This window comes from Rousettus aegyptiacus, unplaced genomic scaffold (genome assembly GCF_014176215.1).
Source record: "Rousettus aegyptiacus isolate mRouAeg1 unplaced genomic scaffold, mRouAeg1.p scaffold_m13_p_6, whole genome shotgun sequence".
Classification (NCBI taxonomy): domain Eukaryota; kingdom Metazoa; phylum Chordata; class Mammalia; order Chiroptera; family Pteropodidae; genus Rousettus; species Rousettus aegyptiacus.
In genome coordinates, this window is record NW_023416309.1 from 3267093 (window position 1) to 3289880 (window position 22788).

The following is a 22788-nucleotide window of genomic DNA, read 5'->3' on the forward strand; positions in this document are numbered from 1 at the left end:
TTTCACAGCTCTTTCAAAATCTGACTCAGGTGCTAAAAATCAAATTAAGAAAAATTTCCCTTTCTTTTTAAGTAGTGCTTAGAAACAGAATACCTTGAAAAAGAATAAATTGGTTTTAAGCATAGTAACTTCATTATCTTTTTTAAAAATGCCAGTAGAATTTTTCTCTGAACTTATATCAAAACTAAAGATATGGAAGAAAATACAGCCCTTTTAAATATACAAATATTTATAGAATATTTGTATATATGTATTCTATATAATATAGAAATAATATATATAATGTTCTACATATCATATAGAATTAGACCATTTGGAGAAGAATAAAAATAAATAAATATGAAATATCTATTCACCAAATAGCTAAATAAATAAACCTTTCCAAAAAAGAAAAGGCAAAGCCTGGTCTTCAGTTTATTACTTATGTGGAAAATTCACTTTATATGCAAAACATATGTATTGTTCACATGTAAACCGGCAGAGTGAGTTTTATGTGTTTCTTCATAGAGCATTTTGTTTTGTCTAGAATTTTATTTGTGGCCATATAGAAAAAAACCTGCTTTTGGTGTCACATGAAAAAAATTTAACACGGAAAAATCTGTATTTGCACAGCCTTTTTGCATTTTATTTTGCTAAAAAGTAGAATACACATGGTCCAAAAAACAACATGCAAAATATTTTTGTGCACACCTCTTAAACACTATATTCCACTTCCGAAATCTTAAAATTAAAAAATATTCCTAAACAAAAGTAATGGGTTGAAAGTTAACATTATAAAAGCTAGATTCCTAACACAAACACTGCAAACACAAGTCACTCAGTTGCAAAAAGTTAAGGTTTATAAATGTTAAATAAATGTCAGCAATGAGACAAGAACTGTAGATCCAAAGTGTACTCCCCACCATGAACTGTTAAAAATTGTTTGGTGTTGTAGGCCATCCATGATGTTAATCTGAAATTGATACAATGTTAACCCCTATGCTATGCCAAACTTACAAACATGGAGGAAACCATATTCAAACTACCTCCTTTCCTTCCTACCTTTAAAATTTTGTTTTCGTGTGTGTGTGTGTGTGTGTGTGTGTGTGTGTAAACCCTTTCAAAAGATATTTTTGGAAACTTAACTCTAGGGGCCTTTTTTGCCCTTTCCTCAGGACTAGTCCTTGATAATTTAATAATTTAATAGTTTGGTGTGGGGAGAGGGGTTGTTTTCTTCCTTTTTTTTTTTTTTGTTTGTTTGTTTGTTTTAGAGAAAACCTACCTAGAGTCTTTCTGTACAGTCAGCAACCTCCTTGTCCCTATATATTTGAACTTTCCAAAAATAACAGAATGCTCCAAGGTACTTGTTTGCAACTCCTGAAAAATCTCCAGGCACTCCCTGCAGATTTTACTATGCCTGGTGCTTTATATTCACTTTCTCACAGCACTAAGTTAACTAAGGGCCTGTGGTAGGAGCACGTTTCTATCCCTCCTGGTGCTCCCAGAGGTACACTGGTGGCTTTACCCTTGGAAAGAAACACAGGCCTTCTGCTAGGGACACATCTAGTTGCATCCCTCTTTCTTGGGGAAAAGAGACATATTCAGGTATAAAGGCAGTTCCCGGAAGCCTCAGTTCTTGGGAAAAGAAAAGTGTTCTAATGCATTTTCATAAAAGATTTCAAATGTGTAAAGAGAAAATCCAAAACAGGAGTGAGAAGAGACTAGCAGTGAGTTGGAAGAGGGCCTAAGTATTGTGCTCAAGTGAGAAATATCCACTCAAACTGCTTGCTTCAAAGCTATGTTCAATGAGTTCAAAGAGTGTCTCCTAAAAGGGAAAGAGACTTAGATACCATTTCCAACCTCGGAAACTAAAGCTTCTCCCTTTATCACCAAACAGCTTTAAAATGCTTACTTAACTCAAAGTATCACTAATATTTTAAAGAAGTTTGAAGACCCAAGTCTATTTCAATAAATACTTAAATAATTGCTAGATCAACCTAGCTCATACATTTTCAAAATACTGGCCAAAATGGCAAATGAGTATATATTAGTCCATCTTTTTCTTCCAGCAGTCAACACAATGGTATACAACCAGTGTGCTGCATTTAAAGGAACATATGAGAAGGATGGCGCTGATCTGAGGTGGGAGGGCCTGCCAACTCATGCATTCATTCTGACTGAGGTTGTCAGAATGTAAGGTTCCTCTTCCCCACCCCGAGTTTGGACGTGTTCTCAACCTGTTCTGCCATCCTGTTTCAGACATCTTCTTTTCCACAGGTTACTAAGCCTGCTGGGGGACCAGGTGCTGAGGAAGACTTCATAAGTTAGCTATCATAGGCCTGGCAGTGAAATACATGCACATGACTGGACATTCACGCTAATGAACCTAACCGCACAAAGCAAAACAAGGGCCAAACGCAACCCAGAGTCATTTAAAAATCTCTCACACATGACAAAGCAAAACTGGAAATAGCCAATTCCACTTTCCTGTCACAATTCAAAAAGGAGCTAAGCTTCCTGGGGCATCGGGTGTTTCAGATTGAAAGAGGGGAGCTAAAGAGCCCATCTTTCCTCAGCTGTCAGCAGTGTGAGCCAGAGCCCTTCCTCAAGCCAGGTCAATTGCCCAGTGGCCCCCAAAAGACATCACTCTGGATGTCTGAGCTCCCTTTAGGATGTTCGAGTCTGTTCAAGGTCTGAAGTCTGATGTGCAGAGGTAGCTCCATGACTCTAGTAATGGAATAACACTTCCTTTTTTGGTGAACAAAGCCCAATCTGCCTTAGCTAATAAGCTCTCAGCTCTGACCCTAAAAATACCCTGCAGGGAAGACTTTGGCACTTCATTTCATTTGCCAGAGGAGCTCTAAAGAACCCCACAGAATGTTTCAGATTCTCTGTAACTGCTCTGAGCTCTGTCCCTACTCTGGTGACCTCAGGAAGTATATCACTTTGGGAAAATTACTTTTGTTTTTCTCTTTTCAGTGCTTAGAATTCTGTCCTAATGTCTAAAGTACGATTCTAGTCTTGAATTAATTACTAGCTTGGTTTAGGGATTTTCATTTGGCTTCTAGTCTGAACTATGCAAATACACAATCTGTGTGCAGAAAAAAAAATAAAATTATACTTTAAAAGGGCTCAGTTACTTCCTGTCTTCTCCCTTTACCCCCAAAAGAGATATCAGCCTCCTTGAATCCTTTGTTGCCAGCAGCAGGAGCAGCTCACCACCTGTCTGCATCAGAAGCCTTGGGCTCCCTAAACATTGACGGCGTGTGCATGCTTCTTGCACAGAGGTTTGTCTTTCTTGGAATAGAATGGCTGCCCCTCCAGATTCACATGGCAGACCTGGGACAGAAAAAAGACTGGTGTGACACAGGGCCTTGCAACTCATGAAGCAAGGGGGACATAAGCAAAAGATTTCGGTCACCCCTTTAAGAAAAAGCACTGTCACGTGCAGATGGGAGGAAAGGCAACAGTGCGTTTAATGACTTAAGCAGAGTAAATAAGTCAAACTATATAAAATTTAAGCCTTACAAACAGTAACATGGAAGAAAACTCAAATTAAATTAGTAAAATATAATGGAATAGAGGAAATATACATAATAAAGTCCAATTGACACTATCCAAAACTTATAAACAAAACCAATACAAGTTCATAGATCAATATCCACCAAGATTACTAACATCTAAAAAAATGCCATCAGTAAACTAAACACGTCAGAAAAATTGTCTCCACTAATAATTAAATAAAATTAAATTAAAACACCCATAGATAACAAAAGAGACCTATTAATCTAGCAAAATTAAAAAAAAAAAAACTGAATGGCTTGTCACCTTTAACTTTTTGTGACTATAGCCAAAAAGTGAACATAATAATAATAATAAATTAAAAGTCTGCAATGCCAAAAGGAAGCAGGGTTACTTGTGCATTGCTAGGAACATGTAAATCAGCTCAGTCTTCTGTAGGGAATGTGGCAACAGTGAAGAGGAGAATTTTATTTTACAGAAACTATTGCACAGAACAAGAAATCAACCTGTGCTCAACTAAAAACTGAAAATCACTAAAATTTCTCTCAGTAGGTTGATAATTAAGTAAATTTTTATGGTTTTTTTTCCCCAACATAATGCCACCATGAAAAAGATAAATCAAATATGGAAAAGTGAATGCAAGGAAATATATGAAAAAAAAGGACAAAATTATATGTTCCCATGATGGCAACATATGAGCAAGTTTGAAGATGGAGACAATATAGAAAGAAAGGAGCTAAGTAATACTTGTTGAGGTACTGTGGGTCCAACAGGATGCTAGACACTCTGTGTAGATGATCTTATTTAATTTTCACAAAAACCTTATGGAATAGGTATAACTTTTCCCCCCTGCACAATTGAAAAACTGAGGCTCAAGGATTTCCGGTTAAGATGACAAAGTAGGTAAATGCTCTGCTTCTCTCCTCTTATAACCACACCAAAATTACAGCTAAACTACAAAACAATCATCAATGAGAATCACCTAAAATCTAGCTAAAGTTCCAAAACTACGGACATAGAGAAGAACCACCTCAAGACTGGTGGTAGGGCTGAAAATGTGAAATGGGCTGGTCCCACACCTGCATGTGGCCATTGAGAATCGGGAGGGATATCTTGGCTGAGAAGGTCCCTGCTGATGAGCAAGGAGCCACAGCCCCAAACTAAGGCCCCAAACCCAGGGTTCCAGTGTCAGGGAGAGAAGTCCCCATAACTTTTGGCTGTGAAAACCAGCAGAGATTGTGACTGAGAGAGAGGGCAGCTGGAGTCACAGGTGCCCTTCTTTTTCTTAAAAAAAAATTTTTTCCAATTATACTTGTCATATAAGATTATGTTAGTTTCAGGTGTACAATATGGTGATTAGACATTTATATAACTTACAAAGTGATCACCCTGATAAATCTAGTGCCCATATGACACCATACATAGTTATTACAATATTATTGACTATATTCCTCATGCTATTCTATATTTCCTCATGACTATTTTGTAATTACCAATCTGTACCTCTTAATCTCTTCTCATTTTTCACCCAGCCCCCAAAATCCCTCCCATCTGGCAATCCTCAAAATATTCTCTATATCTATGAGCTTCTTTCTGCTTTGTTTGTTTGTTTATCCTGTTCTCTAGATTCTACATGTAAGTGAAACCATATGGCATTTGTCTTTCTCTGTCTGACCTACTCCAATCAGCACAATACCCTCTAGGTCCATCCATGTTGTTGCAGATGGCAAGATTCATTGTTTCTTATGGATGAGTAATACTCCATTGTATAAATGTGCCACCACTTCTTTATCCATTCATCCACTGATGGACACCCAAGTGGCCTCCATATCTTGGCTATTGTAAATAATGCTACAATAAACATATGGATTCACATATCTCTTCAAAGTTAGTATATTGGGTTAGCAATCCCAGAAGTGAGATTACTAGGTCCTTCTTTGTCTCTTATTATAGCCTTTGTTTTAAAGTCTATTTTATCTGGTATAAATATTGATACCCTAGCTCTTTTTTTTTTCCATTTTCATGAAATATCTTTTTCCATCCCTTTACTTACAGTCTAGTATGTGTCTTTTGATCTGAATTGAGTCTCTTGTAGGCAGCATATGTAAGGCTCTTATATTCTTATCCATTCAGCCACCCCACCATCTTTGGATTGGTGATTCTCTGAGACTCCACCCCACCCAATTGGCAGGCCCACCCAAGTTGCTTCCAATGGCTTTTCCATACAAACAGCCTGTCTTGCCACAAGTTGTGGACTTTCCTAAAATCTCTCAAAGGTTCGCAAAACCCAAACAAGCAGCATCTGGCTTCAGTATGCCTCATACCTCTTGCTGAGCAGCCCCAAGCCCAGTATTAGCAGTAGCTGGCCTAAGTTTGCAGCTTGGCCTCTCAAGACATCCTCAAGCCTCGCTTGGGTGGTGGCCATCTGCAGATTGCTTGGTAACTCTTGCCAGGTGGCCCCAGGCAGGGCACAGGTTGAAGTTGGTCTTATTGGGGACCCTCCCAGGAGGCTGTGGGGCTGGCACAACCAGTTGCCAGCTTCCATCTTAGCTGGAGGACCAGCTGGGACCACATCCAAAGAACATACACCCAAAAGGCAAACTGGGCAGGCACTAGGGCCCTGCGAAAGGGAATCTGCTTGGTAGTGTCAGCCCCTGCACAACAGTTCCTCCACTATAGTCACCGGCCAGTCCTCACAACTGATCAGCCTAAGGGTCAATCCCTCTCACTAATATGCAAACAGCAACCAAGGCTCAACCATAACAGGAGGGCACATACAACCCATACAAGGGACACACCTGGAGCACCCTGCTCAGGTGACCAAGACTGTGCCACTTGGTCCCACAAGACACCTACTACATAAGGCCACTCTAGTAAGACCAGGAGACATAGCAGCTCTACCTAATACATAGATACAAACACAAGGAGGCAGCCAAAATGGGGAGACAAAGAAACAGGACCCAAATGAAGGAACAGAGCAAAGCTTTAGAAAAAAAAAACTAAGCAAAATGCAGACAAGCAATCTACCAGATGCAGAGTTTGGTTATAAGGATGCTCAATGAACTCAGGAGAAGAGTAGATGAACTCACTGAGAATTTTAACAAAGAATAAAAAACATTAAAATTGAGATATAAAAGATAAAAAAGAACCCATCAGAAATGAGAATACAATAACTGAAATGAAGAATACATTAGAGGGAACCAACAGTAGATCAGATGCAGCAGACCATCAAATCAGTGATTTAGAAGATAAGGTAGTAGAAAACACCAATCAGAATAGCAAAAAGAAAAAAAAATCCCCCCCCCCCCACAAATGAAGATAGTTTAAGGGGCCTCTGGGACAATGTGTACCAACATTCACGCCATAGGGTACCAGAAAGAGAAAAGAGCGAGCAAAAAATTGAAAATATATTTGAAGAAATAATGACAGAAAACTTCCCTAACCTTGACAAGGAAACAGTCATATAAGCCCAGGAAGCACAGAGAATCCTAAAAAAGATTTACCCAATAAGGCCCACACCAAGACACTTCATAATTAAAATGCCAAAGGTTAAAGGCAGAGAGAATCTTAAAAGTGGCAAAAGAAAAGCATCTAATTATCTACAAGGAAGCTCCCATAAGACTGTCAGCTGACTTCCCAACAGAAACTTTGCAGGCCAGAAAGGATTGGCATAAAATAGTCTGTGATGAAAAGCAAGGACCTACAACCAGGATGACTCTACCTAGTGAAGCTATCAATTAGAATTGAAGGAGAGATAAAGAGAGCCCAAATAAGAAAAAGCTAAAGGAGTTCATCACCACCAAGCCAATATCACAACAAACGTTAGAGGGATGTCTTTAAGAAGAAGAAGGAAAAAAATAAAAACTATGAATAATAAAATGGCAATAACTATGTATCTATTAACAATCACTTTAAATGTAAATGGATTAAATGTTCTTATAAAAAGATGGAGTAGCCGAATGGATATGAAAATAAATTACATATGCTGTCTACAAGAGACTCAATTCAGATCAAAAGATACATACTAGACTGAAAGCAAGGGAATGGAAAATATATTTCATGAAAATGGAAAGAAAAAATAAAACTAAGATGGCAATACTTATACCAGACAAAATAGACTTTAAAACAAAGGCTATAACAAGAAACAGAGATAAACCTAGGAATCCCAATTCTGAGTATTTATCCAAAGAAACCCAAAACACTACTTCGAAGGAACATGTAAATTGATATGTTTATTGCAGCATTATTTACAATAGTCAAGATATGGAGGCCACTTGGGTGTTCATCATTGAATAAAAGGATAAAGAAGTTGTGCACTTATATACAATGGAGTATTACTCATCCATAAGAAACAATGAATCTTGCCATCTGCAACAACATGGATGGACCTAGAGGGTATTGTGCTGATTGGAGTAGGTCAGACAGAGAAAGACAAATGCCATATGGTTTCACTTACATGTAGAATCTAGAGAACAGGATAAACAAACAAACAAAGCAGAAAGAAGCTCATAGATACAGAGAATATTTTGAGGATTGCCAGATGGGAGGGGTTTTGGGGGCTGGGTGAAAAAGGAGAAGGGATTAAGAGGTATAAATTGGTAGTTACAAAATAGTCCTGGGGCTATAAAGAACAGCATAAGGAATATAGTCAATAATATTGTAATAACTATGTATGGTGTCAGATAGGTACTAGATTTATCAGGGTGATTGCTTCGTAAGTCATCTAAATGTTTAATCACTACCTGAAACTAATATAACATTGTATGCCAACTGTAACTGAAAAAAATTTTTTTAATATTATAAAAAAAGAAAGAAAAACTAAGGCTTAGAGAGCCCAAGTGTCTTGTTTAAGTGACAGACCTAGTAAGTTGTAGAACTTGGAACCCATATCCAAGTTTGCAAGACTCTAATTCTAAGCTCATTTTCCACATAGCGCATAGCAGAGAGGGGCTGCATTTACTTGAAATTGTTCTGGGTTCATGAACTTGTACAGAGGCAGCCCTCCAAGTTTGTTGGACTACCAATAAGTAGGCTAGTCCTGGGTGGGCAATAATGCCAACATGTCAGAGTCAGCTAGATAGTCATGGGTCCCAGACTCAGAGAAGGTACTGAGGATTCCTAATGGGAAGCAGAATTGGGGGCCACATCCAGGGCATTAACATTGGAAGAAGTGCAGGTAGAGTTCCCATGTATGGATAGGCATGAGAATAGAGAAATTACCCTACCAAGATGAGCTTGGGTCAGTGAGCATGTGTCTACTCCAAGAGTGCTGAAAAGAAAAGTAATATCATGGTGCCCCCAAGTGCAAGGCCCTGATAGACAGCTGAAGATGTTATACTTGGGGTCACCCAGGGCTGCCAATGGGCTCTGGAAACTAATGACCTGAAAGTATCTGCAATCATTCCAGGTGTATGCAGTCATGTTTAGAGTTGCCAGGCTCTTGTGATAGTCTCATGCTGCTGATGACAACTTGAAGACAAATCTAAGAAGGTAGCATTCAAGATTCAACTGAGGATGGATTTCAGGGGAGACAGGTAGCTCTAGAGTGAGTTGGCAAGAAAATGCTTGTCAATTCTGCCTGATCTGAAACAGTGCTGGTTAATTGTGAGAACTTTGGGATGAGTCAGGCTAGAGAGGGTTTTGGGGGACTGAAGACCAAGGAGTAAGGAAGGGCCAGAGACTCAGAGGGGGCTCACTGATAAGATTGGGCTAAGGGCAAGAACTTTCACAGAGACATTGTACTCAGTGTCAGGCCAGGAGCCTGCAGGTGGGATGCAAGGTGGTTTCATGGTGGAGGAAGCCTCCAGCTTACCCAGCACAGGACATAGCAGGGATATGCCTCTGGAAAACAGATTCACCTCCCAGGCTCCATGGTCAAGTAGCATCAGGGCTTGGAAATGGTGGCCATAAACAGTACTGACCACAGAGTGGGAAGCAATAAAACAGGCCAAGTGCTTAGGACTGCTCACAGAAGTTATACCACTAACTATCCCCTCATGATACCCACACTGGTGGGGAAGGACTAGAAACTAAGTAAACTTGAGGAAATAGGGGCCAGTAAGATCATTCCCCCACTAAGGTAGGACCCAAATTCTTTTCCTGGAGCTCAAGTGGCAAAGGCACACAGGAGCTCACACTGCCCTTTCTCACTTTCATTTTATATGCTTGGGCCTCTAGAGATGTTGTCTTGTTCTGTTCTTTAACTGGTTGTACATGTTAGCTTTGTTTTCCTTTCAATATTCTAAAATCCTTGATGGTAGAAACTTGTTCTGGATACTCTTGTACACAAAACTCATAGAATATTTGGTAATTTGAATTAGTCTAAAGGATGTGTTCTCCTGAGATCTGACTGATGGGGAAAATAGCACATCAACTGGGAGAGCTAGTCCTGATCTTCCTTTCTTGCTAGTTTTTTTAAGTTATAGGAGAATATACGCTCAATAAAAGTGATTTGGAAAAGTGAGAGAAAGAGGACCAAAAGAACTCTCAAAGGTTTCCAATTAAAAGGTTGCTCTCTTTGATACATCTTAATGGGACAGTGAAGGTCACAGAGGGCTAGTTTGGGGGAAGATTTAACAATTCTCCATGTTAATTCTCCAAAAAATGGGATCTGCCTGGTTTCTTTGGGTGCATTCTTTAGGCAGTGCTAAAACTTATAATCTCAGCCTGAACAACCCTAAGTTTTACTGCTTCTTGTGGACTCCCTCTGGGACTTGTGCTCTTGTGACTCTCAGCCAAACATGTGCGGCAGGCTCGAGGGAGCAGATGCATGCTCACCTTTGCCATGGCTCCCTTTCCATGTGACACAGACTCTCATCAACCTGTCTTCAAAGAACAGGGCTTCTGTGTCACTGTCTTCCTTGGACTTTCCCCAAGTCTCTTGGATCCTTCTAGAAGTTGAGTAACCAGATTTGCGGGCAGCATCTTAGGATCAGACAAGCAATGGCTTGAATGTAAGGGTTAAAGAGCCATATGCTGTGCCTTGCTGAGCTATGGCTCTGTAGAGGACAACACCAAAACTAATATATTTCTATTGCTGTCCCTTTTGTGACTGGAGGCCCTGAAAAATTTAAAGGACCCTAAAAGGCAACTAGAGAATCTGTTCAAAGAGCTGAAAAATAAGTGTTATGTCCCCCCAGAATTCATACATTGAAGTCCTAACCATTAGTACCTCCAGCCTACCTAGTGCAGGGATACAGCAATGACTTCATTTGGAAATAAGGTCTTTTCAGGGGTAATTAAGATGTAAGTTGAGGTCATACCAGAGTAAGTGGGGCCCTTAATCCAATATGACCAGAATCCTTATAAGAAGAGGAGAGCCACACACAGAGACAGACACACACACAAAGGAGAATGCCATGCAGAGACACAGACACATAGAGGGAAGATAGCCATGTGACAATGGAACCAGAGATTGGAGTTACGCAGTTATAAGCCAAGAAATACCTAGGATTACTGGCAAACACCAGAAGCTAGGAGAGAGAACATGGCCTTGCTGACACCTTAAATTTGGACTTCTAGCCCCTAGAATTGTGAGAAAATAAGTTTCTGTTGTTTAAGCCATTAGTTTGTGGTACTTTGTACAGCAGACCTAGCAGACTAATACACAAAGTGAATATAGTGCATCCCACTCATGGGAGGGGCAGTATAGAAATAAATTGTAAAACCTGAAGTGTATTGCAGTAAACTTTATTACTAGGGTTGTCCCATGTCATAAGTCTATAAAAATTCTTCAAGTTTAAACTATACAGACCTTTCATACACTCCCAAAATTTACCTTGAGTAGCTCTGGTAAAAATAAAAATAGTAGTAGTAGCACATTCATTTTCCAAAATAAAGTTTAGTCAGTGACAGATTGACATTACAGGGCTTTATCAAGGATGACTATTGTCTAACTCTAGTGTAGAATCTAAATGTCATAGATTCATTACCATATCCACTCCCCAATCCAAAGCCCTCAGAAGGAAAATGCCAATTTTGCATGGTAAAAATGACCTGGTTGTTTAGCAGGAATAAATTGAACATAGTTAATAGTTAATCTAGGGCTTATCTCCTGGCAACTACATATCAAGAACAAGACCATTTAGGAAAACGAAATGATACTCAGTTCTGCTCTCTAAAGGTTCTATCAAAAGAAACCTTACCTCAGCTTTTCATAGGATTAGTCAATAAGCGCCAGCCTGGTGTTCCTGGGGAAAACCCTTGAATCACATATCTAAAACAACCCATAACCACACACAGGAAGCCATCCACCCCTCTTTAAATCCAAGCTTCATTCATTGCTCCCACCTGCTGAAAATAATGCTGGTAAGGGAAACTGCTGGTTTGCCAGATCCTGGGACACTCTGTGTCCTTAATCAAATAGAGTGTAACGAAGCCACACTGGTTTATAAAAAATATTAGTAATAAAGTTAGGCTCAACTATGACATATGAAGGCATCGTAGTACTGGCCAGATTTTAAAGTTGATCAGAATATTGAAATGCCGGAGTTCAAATAATGTAGACTGTTGGTCTTTTGGCCCACTTCATCCCTCCTGCCCCTTCTCAGAAAGTCAGAACCCCAGGCTAAAAACATACTGCGCAAATGAAGCAGGTGTCATGCCAGGTATGCCCCAGAGCTTCGATAAACTTGTCACCAGCCTCGACAGGGAAATCGCAGCCATGACACTTGGTGCTGAACAGATTGATGTAGTCTGAAATGAAAGGCAGAGTGAGGATCAGCATCCAGGCAAGCTGGAAGAAACGTCCTGGCCATATTGACCCAATGCCAGGAAAACCCTCAAATTACTGGGCTAGAGGCAGTGGGTGAATCCTAATTGATTACTTGTCATCTTGCAGACAAAATAGTTATATGATTGTGTTTCTTTTTTCTTCTTTTCAAATAATTGCTCTGCTGTTGTATGGCTTCAGGCTTAGTCACCATCCTGTTCTGGTGTGATTTGCAAACACTTTCTCAAACTGTCATGAACTTTCTGTAAAGTAATTTTCTCCTGTCCCTGTTACCTCTTACAGCCAAACATAATAATCCCAAAAAAGAAAACAAAAATCACATTTCTCAGCAGCTATGCTTATTTTGAAAGAATGAGAGAGCCCTTAACATTTTTAATAATTAAAGAATGTTCTTTCCCTGGTCATTCTTCTGTCATTGGCCATTTGTGTTAATAATAACTTTTCACTATTTCAATATTTTAGCTACTTTGTTGGGACATGTCTCTTGCCACCTCCCTCCCACCCCCAGCCAAGAAGATAATACCACTAAACATTATTTTATAATGCTTTATAATTTATCAAGCATTCTCACATAGATGGTATTATTTACTAGTATCTCAATGTCAAGGTCTTAATACTTCCAGCAGAGCGCCTGGGCACGTAAGTTAGTACCCAATATGAGTGAATGGATGAATCAATGAATCAATAAATCAATGAATGAGCTTAATCTTTGCAAAATCCCTTGAAGACTGAACTATTATTGTTTTTCTGTTTTGTTTGGTTGTATTTTGTGGATGAGGAAATGGATCAGAGGTGAAGGGTCTCACCAGAGTCACACAGCTGAGACACAGTGGACCAGGTCCCATGCTTCTCCACTAAAAGATCTGTTCTCTTTGGGTCACAGGAACAGCAGTTCTACTGCACTCGCTGTAGAACTCTTCCAGGTTCTTCTAGTAAAGCTTGATGACTTTTACAAAGCCTTCATTTCCTCAGGAGAATACTTGTCTCTCCACAGCTCTGCCACAGTTGGCTTTTGCTTACAGCAATTTTCTGCTCAGATCTACTTGTGGACAGTATGCCTGTTCATTGTCTTAGACACACGCTAAGAAGCAGAGTGCAGTGGGGGTGATAAATTTGGGTTCTGAAGAAAGAAAAGAACTGGGTTCAGATCCCAGCTCTGTTAAAGAATTGTTCAAATGTGAGGCAAGTTGCCTGACTTTTCAGCACCTCAACTTTCTCATCTGTATAATGGGAACGACTGTAGTGCCTAACTCATGGCGTTATTACACAAAATAAATAAAATAATGTATGCGAAGTACATGGCTCAAATATGCAAATGTTGGCTCTTATTTTGAATGTCTTTATAAATGATAAAAGGAGGAAAGGGAATTGATTCAAATATCTACTATGTGTTAATCCAATATTAGTGCTTTTCTATGTTTCGTGTTTAATCTTCACAGCAGTCCTGTGAAAAAGTATTATTCCTATTTTAAAGATGAAGAAACTGGTTGTAGAGGTTTCATCACACAAGTAGCCTGATGGACTCCAAATTTATCATCCTCTTTCCATGACTTCATGGTATCTCCAGTTATCTATTTGCCATTGAACTTTGATAAATATCTCTTACATATTTTCCCAACATCTGGTTTCTCTTTTTTGGGTTTAATTATAGTTTGTCATGCAAATGCTTTTACATATATCACAGTCCATGAATCTTGTTTCTGACAGAAACTTAATTTCTTCAGTAGGCTGAAATCTATCACCTCACCAGAGCTAAGAAAACATTATTCTGCTTCCTTCGGGCAGGTTTACGGTTCACTCTGTGCTCTGTAGGAACTTATCAGCATGGGGTGAAAAACAGGGCTATAGGCTACCCATCTTCAGTGGAAGGCAAGACCCGCACCCCACTCCTGAATTTTCTCTCCTTATTCCCAGTCTCCAGATACCCTGGGCCCTCTCTTCCACTTCCATGCCTTTATATAAACCAGGAATTGGACTTGGAAAACCCTCCCCAGTTTGTCTACCTGAACCTCTGCAATCCTTGGGGCCAGCCCTTCCTTCTGGGAAGTTGTCATCCCCACACCAACCAAGAGATATGAGACGGCCTTCCTGGGTGCATCTCCTGGGCTTCCTTTCCTTTTCATCCATTCATTCATTATCTCTTAATTGTCCATGTATGTGCTAGCACATCACACAATGACGGGTCTACTTGAGGTTTTTGAGGGCAGAGACCCTCTTTTCCATGCTCAGCATCTTGCACATGAACTAGCACACATTTGTTGGATAAATGATGAATTGACAAAGAAAGAAATGGTTCAAAATGCCTAATTAAATGGTGATTCCTTTTCCTGTTTTACGGCCTGTGGTTTTTTACAGATTAAGCTCTGAAATGGCTTGATTTTATTTTTGGAATGTCTAGTCATTCCCACTGATTGGTTTTTGTTTTAAACTTGATTCCATATGATCTGGAGAATTGCCACTTTGTTTTAAAATTTGGTAGCATAGGTCTGACCCTAACATATATTTTTTAAAAAGCTGATTTTTCCTCATTTATCTACAAAAGGAGAACATAATTGGTATTGAATTAAATTTGTGCATGGGCCTTTCCCACTAGGAGCATAATCTAGTTCCTCATTTATTTATTCCTTCCTTTATTTCTCCTGTTCGGTTTTTATAATTTTCTTTGACTCTCTTATGGCTCAATTTGAATTCACATACTCCCCCCACCCCCCGCCCCCGTACTTAATTGATTTTATTGCTATTGTAAAAGGATTTCCATCCATCAAATCACAGATGCTCTGTGTTGAAAAAGGAGGACTTAGTGCTTTAATAGAGCAGTGGTTCTCAAATGTTAGAATCATCTGGAGGTTCATTAAAACATAGATTGCTGGGCTTCACCCCTCAGAGTTTCTGATTCAATAGATCTGGGGTGGGGCCAAAAGATCTGCAGTTCTAACAAATTCCCAAGTGATGTTAATACTGCTGGTCCTGGGCCCACACTTGGATTCCCAAAGCTAACTGAATATTGAAATCACCTAGGTAGGGGAGGGGCACCGCATCAAATTTGTCATCTGGAGGTCTGGGAATTTATCTTCTCTAATCTCTTATGGTTCCCCTCGGTGATTGTGATGCCTTGCCAGGCCTGGGCACTGCTCAGGTGCAAGCCCACCTGTGAGGGGCTGACCCTCCCACCTGTCTTATATATAAGATGTCATATATGAAAGTGTCAGCACAATCACTGCAACCAACCAAAATCTTTGTTGATGATAGTCTAGATCCTATCATCCTGTGTCTTCTTCCAAGCCGCTAATAAAAATGATGACAAAGTACCACACACAATGAGATACTACCTTATACCCATTAGGATGGCTGCTATCAAAAATACCATAAAATAACAAATTTAGGCAAAAATGTAGAGAAATTAGAACACTGCACTGTTAGTGGGATGTAAAATTGTGCAACCACCATAGAAAACAGTGTGGCAGTTCCTCAAAAAATAAAAAAATACAACTACCATATGATCCAACGATCCTACCTCTGGGCGTATACCCCAAAGAATTGAAAACAGGATCTTGAGGAGGTATTTGCACACTCATGCTCCTAGCAGCTCTATTCACAATAGCCAAGAAGTAGAAGGAACCCAAATGTCCACCAACCTTTTTAGGGGGATTGCTACGGAGAAGGACAGTGGTGATGGTGGAAATCTATCATTCTTTCACAAACCTGAGACACAAATTGTGGCTTATCACAAATTATAAAAGTTATAAGGCTTTTAGTTGAGCAATTCGCATTGGAACAACAGCACTTTTCTTAATTACCAATCATCACCATATGCTCATAAGAAAGGAAGATATGGATGTTATCTTCTCCTTTTTATAGATATGAACACTGAGGTACAGAGTTACTAAGTTACTAAGTCATTCAATTAACTTCAGAGCTGGAAAGAGAACTCACCAATATGTAAGAAATTGGTTTTATATTTATTGTTAGGGGGAAAGTTTCATTTTGTTTTTCTTTTCTCCTTGAGAAACTGGAATGTTTTCTCCTTTCTAATTTTAAAGTAAACTAATTTACTGTGTTTCTCTTTTTGCCCTCAAATGTGCTACTAACTAGTACTGATCTTCTAACTAGTACTGATCTTCTATTTTTATTGTCTTAACCTTCAAGTCTATGTTACCGTTGTTGGAGCCTGCCTCAAATCCTTTTCTGAAAGAAGCAGGCTGTGAAAAATGAGTGAGCAAACGGCAAGTTAGCCAGGACATCCAACTCTCTAATAAAATGCTTTGCCTTCAGAATTTATGATAATTTACTCCAAGTTTTAAGATAACATACATCATTTGGGGAAACAGAGAAACACTGAATTCAGACAGGGAGATTTCAGGACTCTGAAGGAACAACCTAGAAGCAGGAAGAGTAATGCTTTACACACTTTCTCTGGTTTAATCCTCACCACAACTGAGGCAGGTGTTTAGTTCTCCCATTTCACAGATGAGGAAAGTGAGGCTCTGAGAAGTTAAGTAACTCACTCAGGGTTGCAAAGCCAGCCTGAGGTGGAGCCTGGAACAGAATCCAGGATGAAGTCCAGGGGACGAAGCCTTTCCAGACTAGACTTTGTGGTCTCCAAATTAAAATCATATGAAATGTTTCCCACAAGATACCACCTTGAGATCCACATATTTGGTGCAGGGAAGGGAGCAGGATTTGAATGTGTAAAAAAAACAAGCCTCCTTGCTGCAACCAAATGGACAGGAGAGATAGTTCAATGAACTTCCTTTGTGTAATATTAGCATGATTCTGCCACTTGGAGCCTCCTGATGTTTCCATGTGAATGTACCCAGGCAAGAGTTCCCTGTGCCTGCCCCTTTCTCTCAGACAGGGGTGGGGGTACTTTCCACAGCACAGTAGCCCTACCTTTCTCACAGTAGGGCTCCCCATCTTCCATGTGGAAGAGGCTGTTCCCGAAGGGCTTCTTGCAGGCTGCACAGATGAAGCAGGTGGTGTGCCATGTCTGTCTCAGGGCATGCATCACTTCCTGAGGAAAAGAGCTTCAGCTCAGGATAGAAAGGTCCGGGGGAGGGAGGGACCTGGGCTTGACTTCCTCACCAGGCCCCAGCCACTTCTGGAACACCTCATCTGGGAACTGGGCAGGAGAGCCCAGGAAGTGGATCTTGGATGCACCGAAGGCAGGCCCAGGGTGGCAGAGGAGGGATTCCTACTCATGCAGTACCTGCTGGATGTCAGGTTCTGTGCGTGCTTATGTAACTGTGATGCAGAATGCTCCCATCAAACCTGGGAGGGAGGTACTGCTTATTATCACCATCTTACCAAACGGGCATCGAGGGTCAAGGCAACATGCAGGTACATGGTGAGGTCAGGCTATGAAGTGATAACTCGCTTTGTGGAAGGTCTGCTGCCACTTCAAGCTGTGTCGCCCAGGCATGTAATCATCTCTCACTTCAAGACTTCAAGTTAATTTGCTCCCTAGTTCATGGACTGCAAACCAACTCCCTTCCAGGATAGAAATAGAGTTGTTCCCTCTCCATTAAATCAACTTCTTGGCTTCCTATTGGTACCCCCACAGTCTTGGGGAGGGGAAGAGATTGGCTGGGGAAAAGACAAGGGTAAGAGGAGAAGGATACTGCCCACTTACCCCCATGATTTTGGTATTGCACTTGGCACAGATTGGGGCAAAGAACTGCTCATAACACCGCTCACAGTAAACATTGTTCTGCTCCTCCACAAAGCACACATCTGCCAAGGAGTTCTTGCAGTACGCACAGTTGAATTCTTCTGGGTGCCAGGAGCGGCCCATGGCTACCAGAAAGGGGCCCCTGGGAAGTAGAGAACAGCATTTGCTAAGGCAGCCCCAAAAGTTTGAGAACAGATAGTTCAAGACCCCCAACGATGCCCATACTTTAACCCAAAACTCTGACTTTTGTGACTGTTTTAATGAAATAATGTGAAATTCAGATAGTTTCCATGCAGAAAGATGTTCATTGTGTATCATTTATAATAAACAGAACTGGGGAGCAACTCAAACATTCACTGGTAGGGGATAGGATAAGCATATTATGGAATTATTCAGTTGACTACTGGTAATTACAATAAGAAGAGCAATGATGATGGTGCCGATGGCTAATATTTACTAGGTGCTTACTCTGTGCCAGGCACTAGTCAAGAAGAAATTTGTATTTCTTAACTTGTTTAATTCTCACAACAATCCTATGAAGTAGGTACTATTATGATACCCATTTTCAGATAAGGAAACCAAGGCACAGAGAAGTTAAATATGCTGTTCAAGGCCATAGTTTGGTAGATCTAGGACACAAACCTGGGGAGTCCAGTTCCACATTAGTAGTCAGAAAAATGGAACTATAAGGAAATATTTTATATTTTAATTTTCACTTTCTGAATTTTCTAATTCTTCTCTAATGGGTATGTATTACTTTCATTTTAAATAAAGGTGTATTTTATATATATATACTCACCACCTCCAAGCACCCCCCACACACACACACAAATACTATAAACATACTATATTCAGACAAGCACTATTCATCAATCCTTGCTTCTAACAGTGAAATCATTTGTTTTTATTTTAGTGTGGCAGATGCCCACCAAAGCCCTGAGCAGCACAGGCCTGTCTGTGGAAAGACCCAGAAGCAACCCTAAAGGAAAGCTGGGTCAAAACCAGCACTCTCAGCCAACTTGCAACATGCCCAATAAACCTACTGAAAATAAAACCTACCATTTCCAGAACCTGGCCTTAGCCCAAGAGGGAGGTCCTGGCACCAAGTACCATGCTTGGAGCTTCATCCACTTACCTCATGGAGTCCACCCAACTCCCCAGGGAAGTGGGTGTCACACAGGGGTAGAAACTAAAGCTCAGAGAGGGTCAGACCAGATGGCTAGTCAGAGGGACCTGAGGCTGCCCTGCAGGAAGCCTTCTCCCCATACCTGCCTTTCCATCTCCCAACCCCACCACAGGGTTCAGGCAGTGGGCAAGCAACCCATACCCCCACCCTTCCAGCACCCCAGCACAGGGCCACAGCTGGACCATACCGGATAACATTGTTGCAGTGGCCACAGAGCGGAGTCCGGCTGCTGGCTGGGAAGCGCTCGGCCCTCTGGAAGGTGCCCCTGGCAAGGGGGGACACCTGGGAACCTGTTAGGGTGTAGGCAGGGGTTCCCGGCGACAGGGTCTGCTTGCTGATGGAAGTGGTGCTCTTGCCAGAGGCAAACTTCTGAGAGAAGTTGTCGTCTGCCACCCATGGGGGACGGCTGGCAGATTCAGAAGGGCCTCCGCTGTAGGCCACTGAGGGTGCAGGGTTATAGCTTGGGGCTGGTGAGGGGGTATAGGCTGGTGCCGGTGAGGGGGAATAGGTGGGGGCAGGCGATGGAGTATAAGCAGGGGCAGGGGAGGGGGTGTAGGGAGTCGGACTGTAATTGGCCCCGGGGGATGGGCTGTAAGTAGATGCAGGCACTGCAAGCCAAAAAGATCCAGAGAAAATGTGTCAGGAACTCATTTCCCCCAACTTCCCCCACCCCACCCCACCCCACCCAAGCTAGAGAAAGGTGTCTTTAATATCAGAGCAGGACAATTTCAATTTTTACTGGAAACGCAGTCCTGAATTTCTTGATGCCTCGAACTTGAATTTGCTGCAGGAGCCAAGGCAGATAAGGAGCCCTCAGAGCAGGGCCCCAGGAGCTATGATGGGGCTGGGAAAAGGATATAGCTATAAATATATGCGGCTGCCTGGGATGAGGCTCACTGGGGTTTGGCTGCCAAAGACCTGCAGAAAGTAGGGAATGGAGGTAGGGGGCAGGCCAGGCTTCTATCTGGGTCCCCTGGGCCTGAAAGAGAGTGAGAATGGGTCAGCTTGGCCTTGACTGGAAGATGCTTTGCTTGCACTCTGACCTGTGATTTGACATCTGAAAAGCCTCAATCATGTGTGTTTGCTGAACCTGGACCTAGTTCAGTCTTTAGGACAAAGCAGATGACAGGGCAATAGGGTTTTTAGGTTCAGGTTTCAGGATTAGCCACAATCGTTTTCTGAAAAACATCCTGGCTTGATTTGTACTAAGGGGAAATTCCATCTTGGTTTGATTAGTGTGTGTCACGGTGGGTGGGATGGGGGTGGAGTGTTGAAGGAGTCAATCAGAGGGAGCCTGGGCAGAGATGCTAGGGTGACAGAGCCCAGGTCCAGCTGCGTTTGGGGCACCCATGCTCTCCTGTGTCACTTTGGTGGAAAGTAAGAGTGGGTCTGAGTGACTACAGAGGTTACAAAGGAAGAAAGAGTGTAGGAGGAGAATGCATTGCCCACTTCTGGAACCACCTCCTCCAGTTCACCGAGAGTCAAACAACCTTTTTGAGGTGATGGCACAAAGGAGCATTGCAGCTTAGCCAAAGCCCTTTGAGGCCTGGGCCCTTAAAACCCAGGACTCTTAGTGCTCTGTTGCCTCTGCTATGAAACCAGCTGGAGCAGACCTAGCTGCATCCTGTATACACTGTCCAGCCAGCCTCATCTTCCAGTGAGGAAGTCCAGATGCCTCACCTCAACTCAGCCTGCTCTTATGGAAAGGAGGCCTCATGGAAGTGTGTCAGGGTAGCCTCCCTCCCCATTCCTGAACCCCTGCTGAGGGGTACTGAGGCAGCCTCCACAAGAGTCCAGCCTAGAAAGTAAGGCCTCTCTCAGGAATAAAAACCCTGCCCTGGCCTCCAGTCTCTCCCACTTGGTTCCCCTGTACCACTTTGGGTGGCTTGTGGCCTGCTGTTCCAACTCTGTGCCTTCTACTTCCAGATGACTGACTGGCCCTTCAGAGCTGAGTATCATGGAAAGCCCTGCACTGGAGGTGGGGAGGGACCAGGCTTGAGTTAGGGAAAGCTGAGGAAGTAAAACCCTCCACAACCCTGCCCTGGAGCCATCCTGGGAGCAATGCTGGCTTCATCCACAAAAAATTATCTTCCCACTTACTAAAGGGGTAGAGTAGACGCATAACAGATCATCTTTGTTGGTCCCATATATATTTGAGGTCACTGAAGCTCAGACAGAGCCAGTAAGTGGCAAAGCAAGTCTCCAAACCCATTCTTCCTATCACCCCAAGCTGCCTCTGTCAAGAATACGAGTCTGATTTCCATAAAATCTTGGTGTGTACTGTCACTGGGTAACTGTCAATGTGGAGGAGGCTCCACGCTCTGGCATGTAACACAGCATTTAGGAGAACAGCTCTACTATATCCTGGCTATGTGTTCTTGGGCAAGTTCCTTAATATCTCTGGGCCTGAATTTCCTTATCTAAAAATGGCAATAATAATTCTTAGTACCTTACAGGGCTGTTATGAGGATTACGGGAAATAAATACCTGGCACAGTGTATGTGTCACTAAATGTTAGTGAAGATGGTAGGGATAGTGACTCCTGGGTCTCAGGGTCAGGAAGAACTGTCAGCTCATCTCACAGCCTAGTGGTCACCTCAGGGAGCTCAGCCCAGGTAGACTGTAGGATGTGGGGAGTGAGGGGTGGGGTAGAAGATGTGACACCCTGAAGTCAAGTAACCTGGGGCTGAGTCTACTCACCAGTGGTGGAATACATGACCCTACTGTCTGCCTCACAGGGAGTGGTGGGGATCTACTGGAGTGACATGGCACTTTCACTTTGTAAATTTGTAAAGCCCAATTCAAGGTGTTGTCATCTTCCCTAACAACCTTGAATAGCTCTCAAGTGTCCAGAGCAGAGTCTCAAATTGCTGGGGGCAAAAGGGATGGGAGGAATGCTGCAAGGGAAGGGGTGTGAAGGTGATCTAGCAGAACTTCAGAGGTGTTTCACCCCTCTCTGTTACATATAATGAGGTTCGGTCTAAAATTGTTTCCTTGCTGTAAAGTGGGTGATCTCTGCTAAAGAGGATTAAGAACCCAGTCTCTAATCCTGTGCTGTCCAATACGTTACTCTTATGTGGCTGTTGAGTGCTTGAACTGTGGCTTGTCTGAATGAGAAGTGCTATCAGGGTAAAATATATACCAGATATTGAAGACTTAGTACAAGAAAAGATTGCAAAATATCTTAATAATTATTTTATATTGATTATACATTGAAATATTGTGAACATACTGAGTTAAATAAAATATATTAAAATTAATTTCACTTGCTTCCTTTTATTTTTCTTTAAAACATGGCCACTAGAAAATTTATTTTTATTGGATAGTGCTGTCCTAATCAGAACAGTAGCTACCAAGTACCAACTGTTTCCACACGCCAGGCCCTTTATGTTCATTATTTCACGTATCACTCGGTGCAATCCAATGAGGCAGATAATATTATCAAATCCATTTTATAGATGAAGAACTGAGGTTTGGAGAGCTTAAGTGATTAACTCAAAGTCTTTGCGCTAGTGAACTGCTAGGCTGAACTGGAGCTCTGGCAGTGGGATTCAACGCCAGATCCCTCCCACCCCTTAACCACGCCCTAGGCCGCAAAACAAGCCCCCTGCCAAATCACACCCTTGTCTACTTTTCCCGCCTCCCTCCAGCAATACATAACCCTATTTCCTCTACCTGGCAGATACCTCTTCCCTCCTCCGG

At 41.8% G+C, this 22788-nt stretch overlaps 1 protein-coding gene across 4 annotated transcripts in view; it reads right to left on the reverse strand.

Annotated features, from left to right (window-relative positions):
• Window positions 1-1220: 1220 nt before the first annotated feature.
• Window positions 1221-22788, reverse strand: part of LDB3 (LIM domain binding 3) — a 62309-nt gene continuing 40741 nt past the window's right edge. For all 4 annotated transcript variants that reach the window (XM_016142793.2, XM_016142791.2, XM_016142792.2 and 1 more), the window contains 5 exons: window positions 19274-19694; window positions 17862-18042; window positions 17123-17243; window positions 12080-12195; window positions 1221-3318 (listed from right to left, as the gene is read on the reverse strand). In XM_016142793.2, the coding sequence (XP_015998279.1) occupies window positions 3229-3318; window positions 12080-12195; window positions 17123-17243; window positions 17862-18042; window positions 19274-19694 (929 nt within the window). In that variant the 3' untranslated portion in view covers window positions 1221-3228. The remainder of the gene's footprint in view (window positions 3319-12079; window positions 12196-17122; window positions 17244-17861; window positions 18043-19273; window positions 19695-22788) is intronic.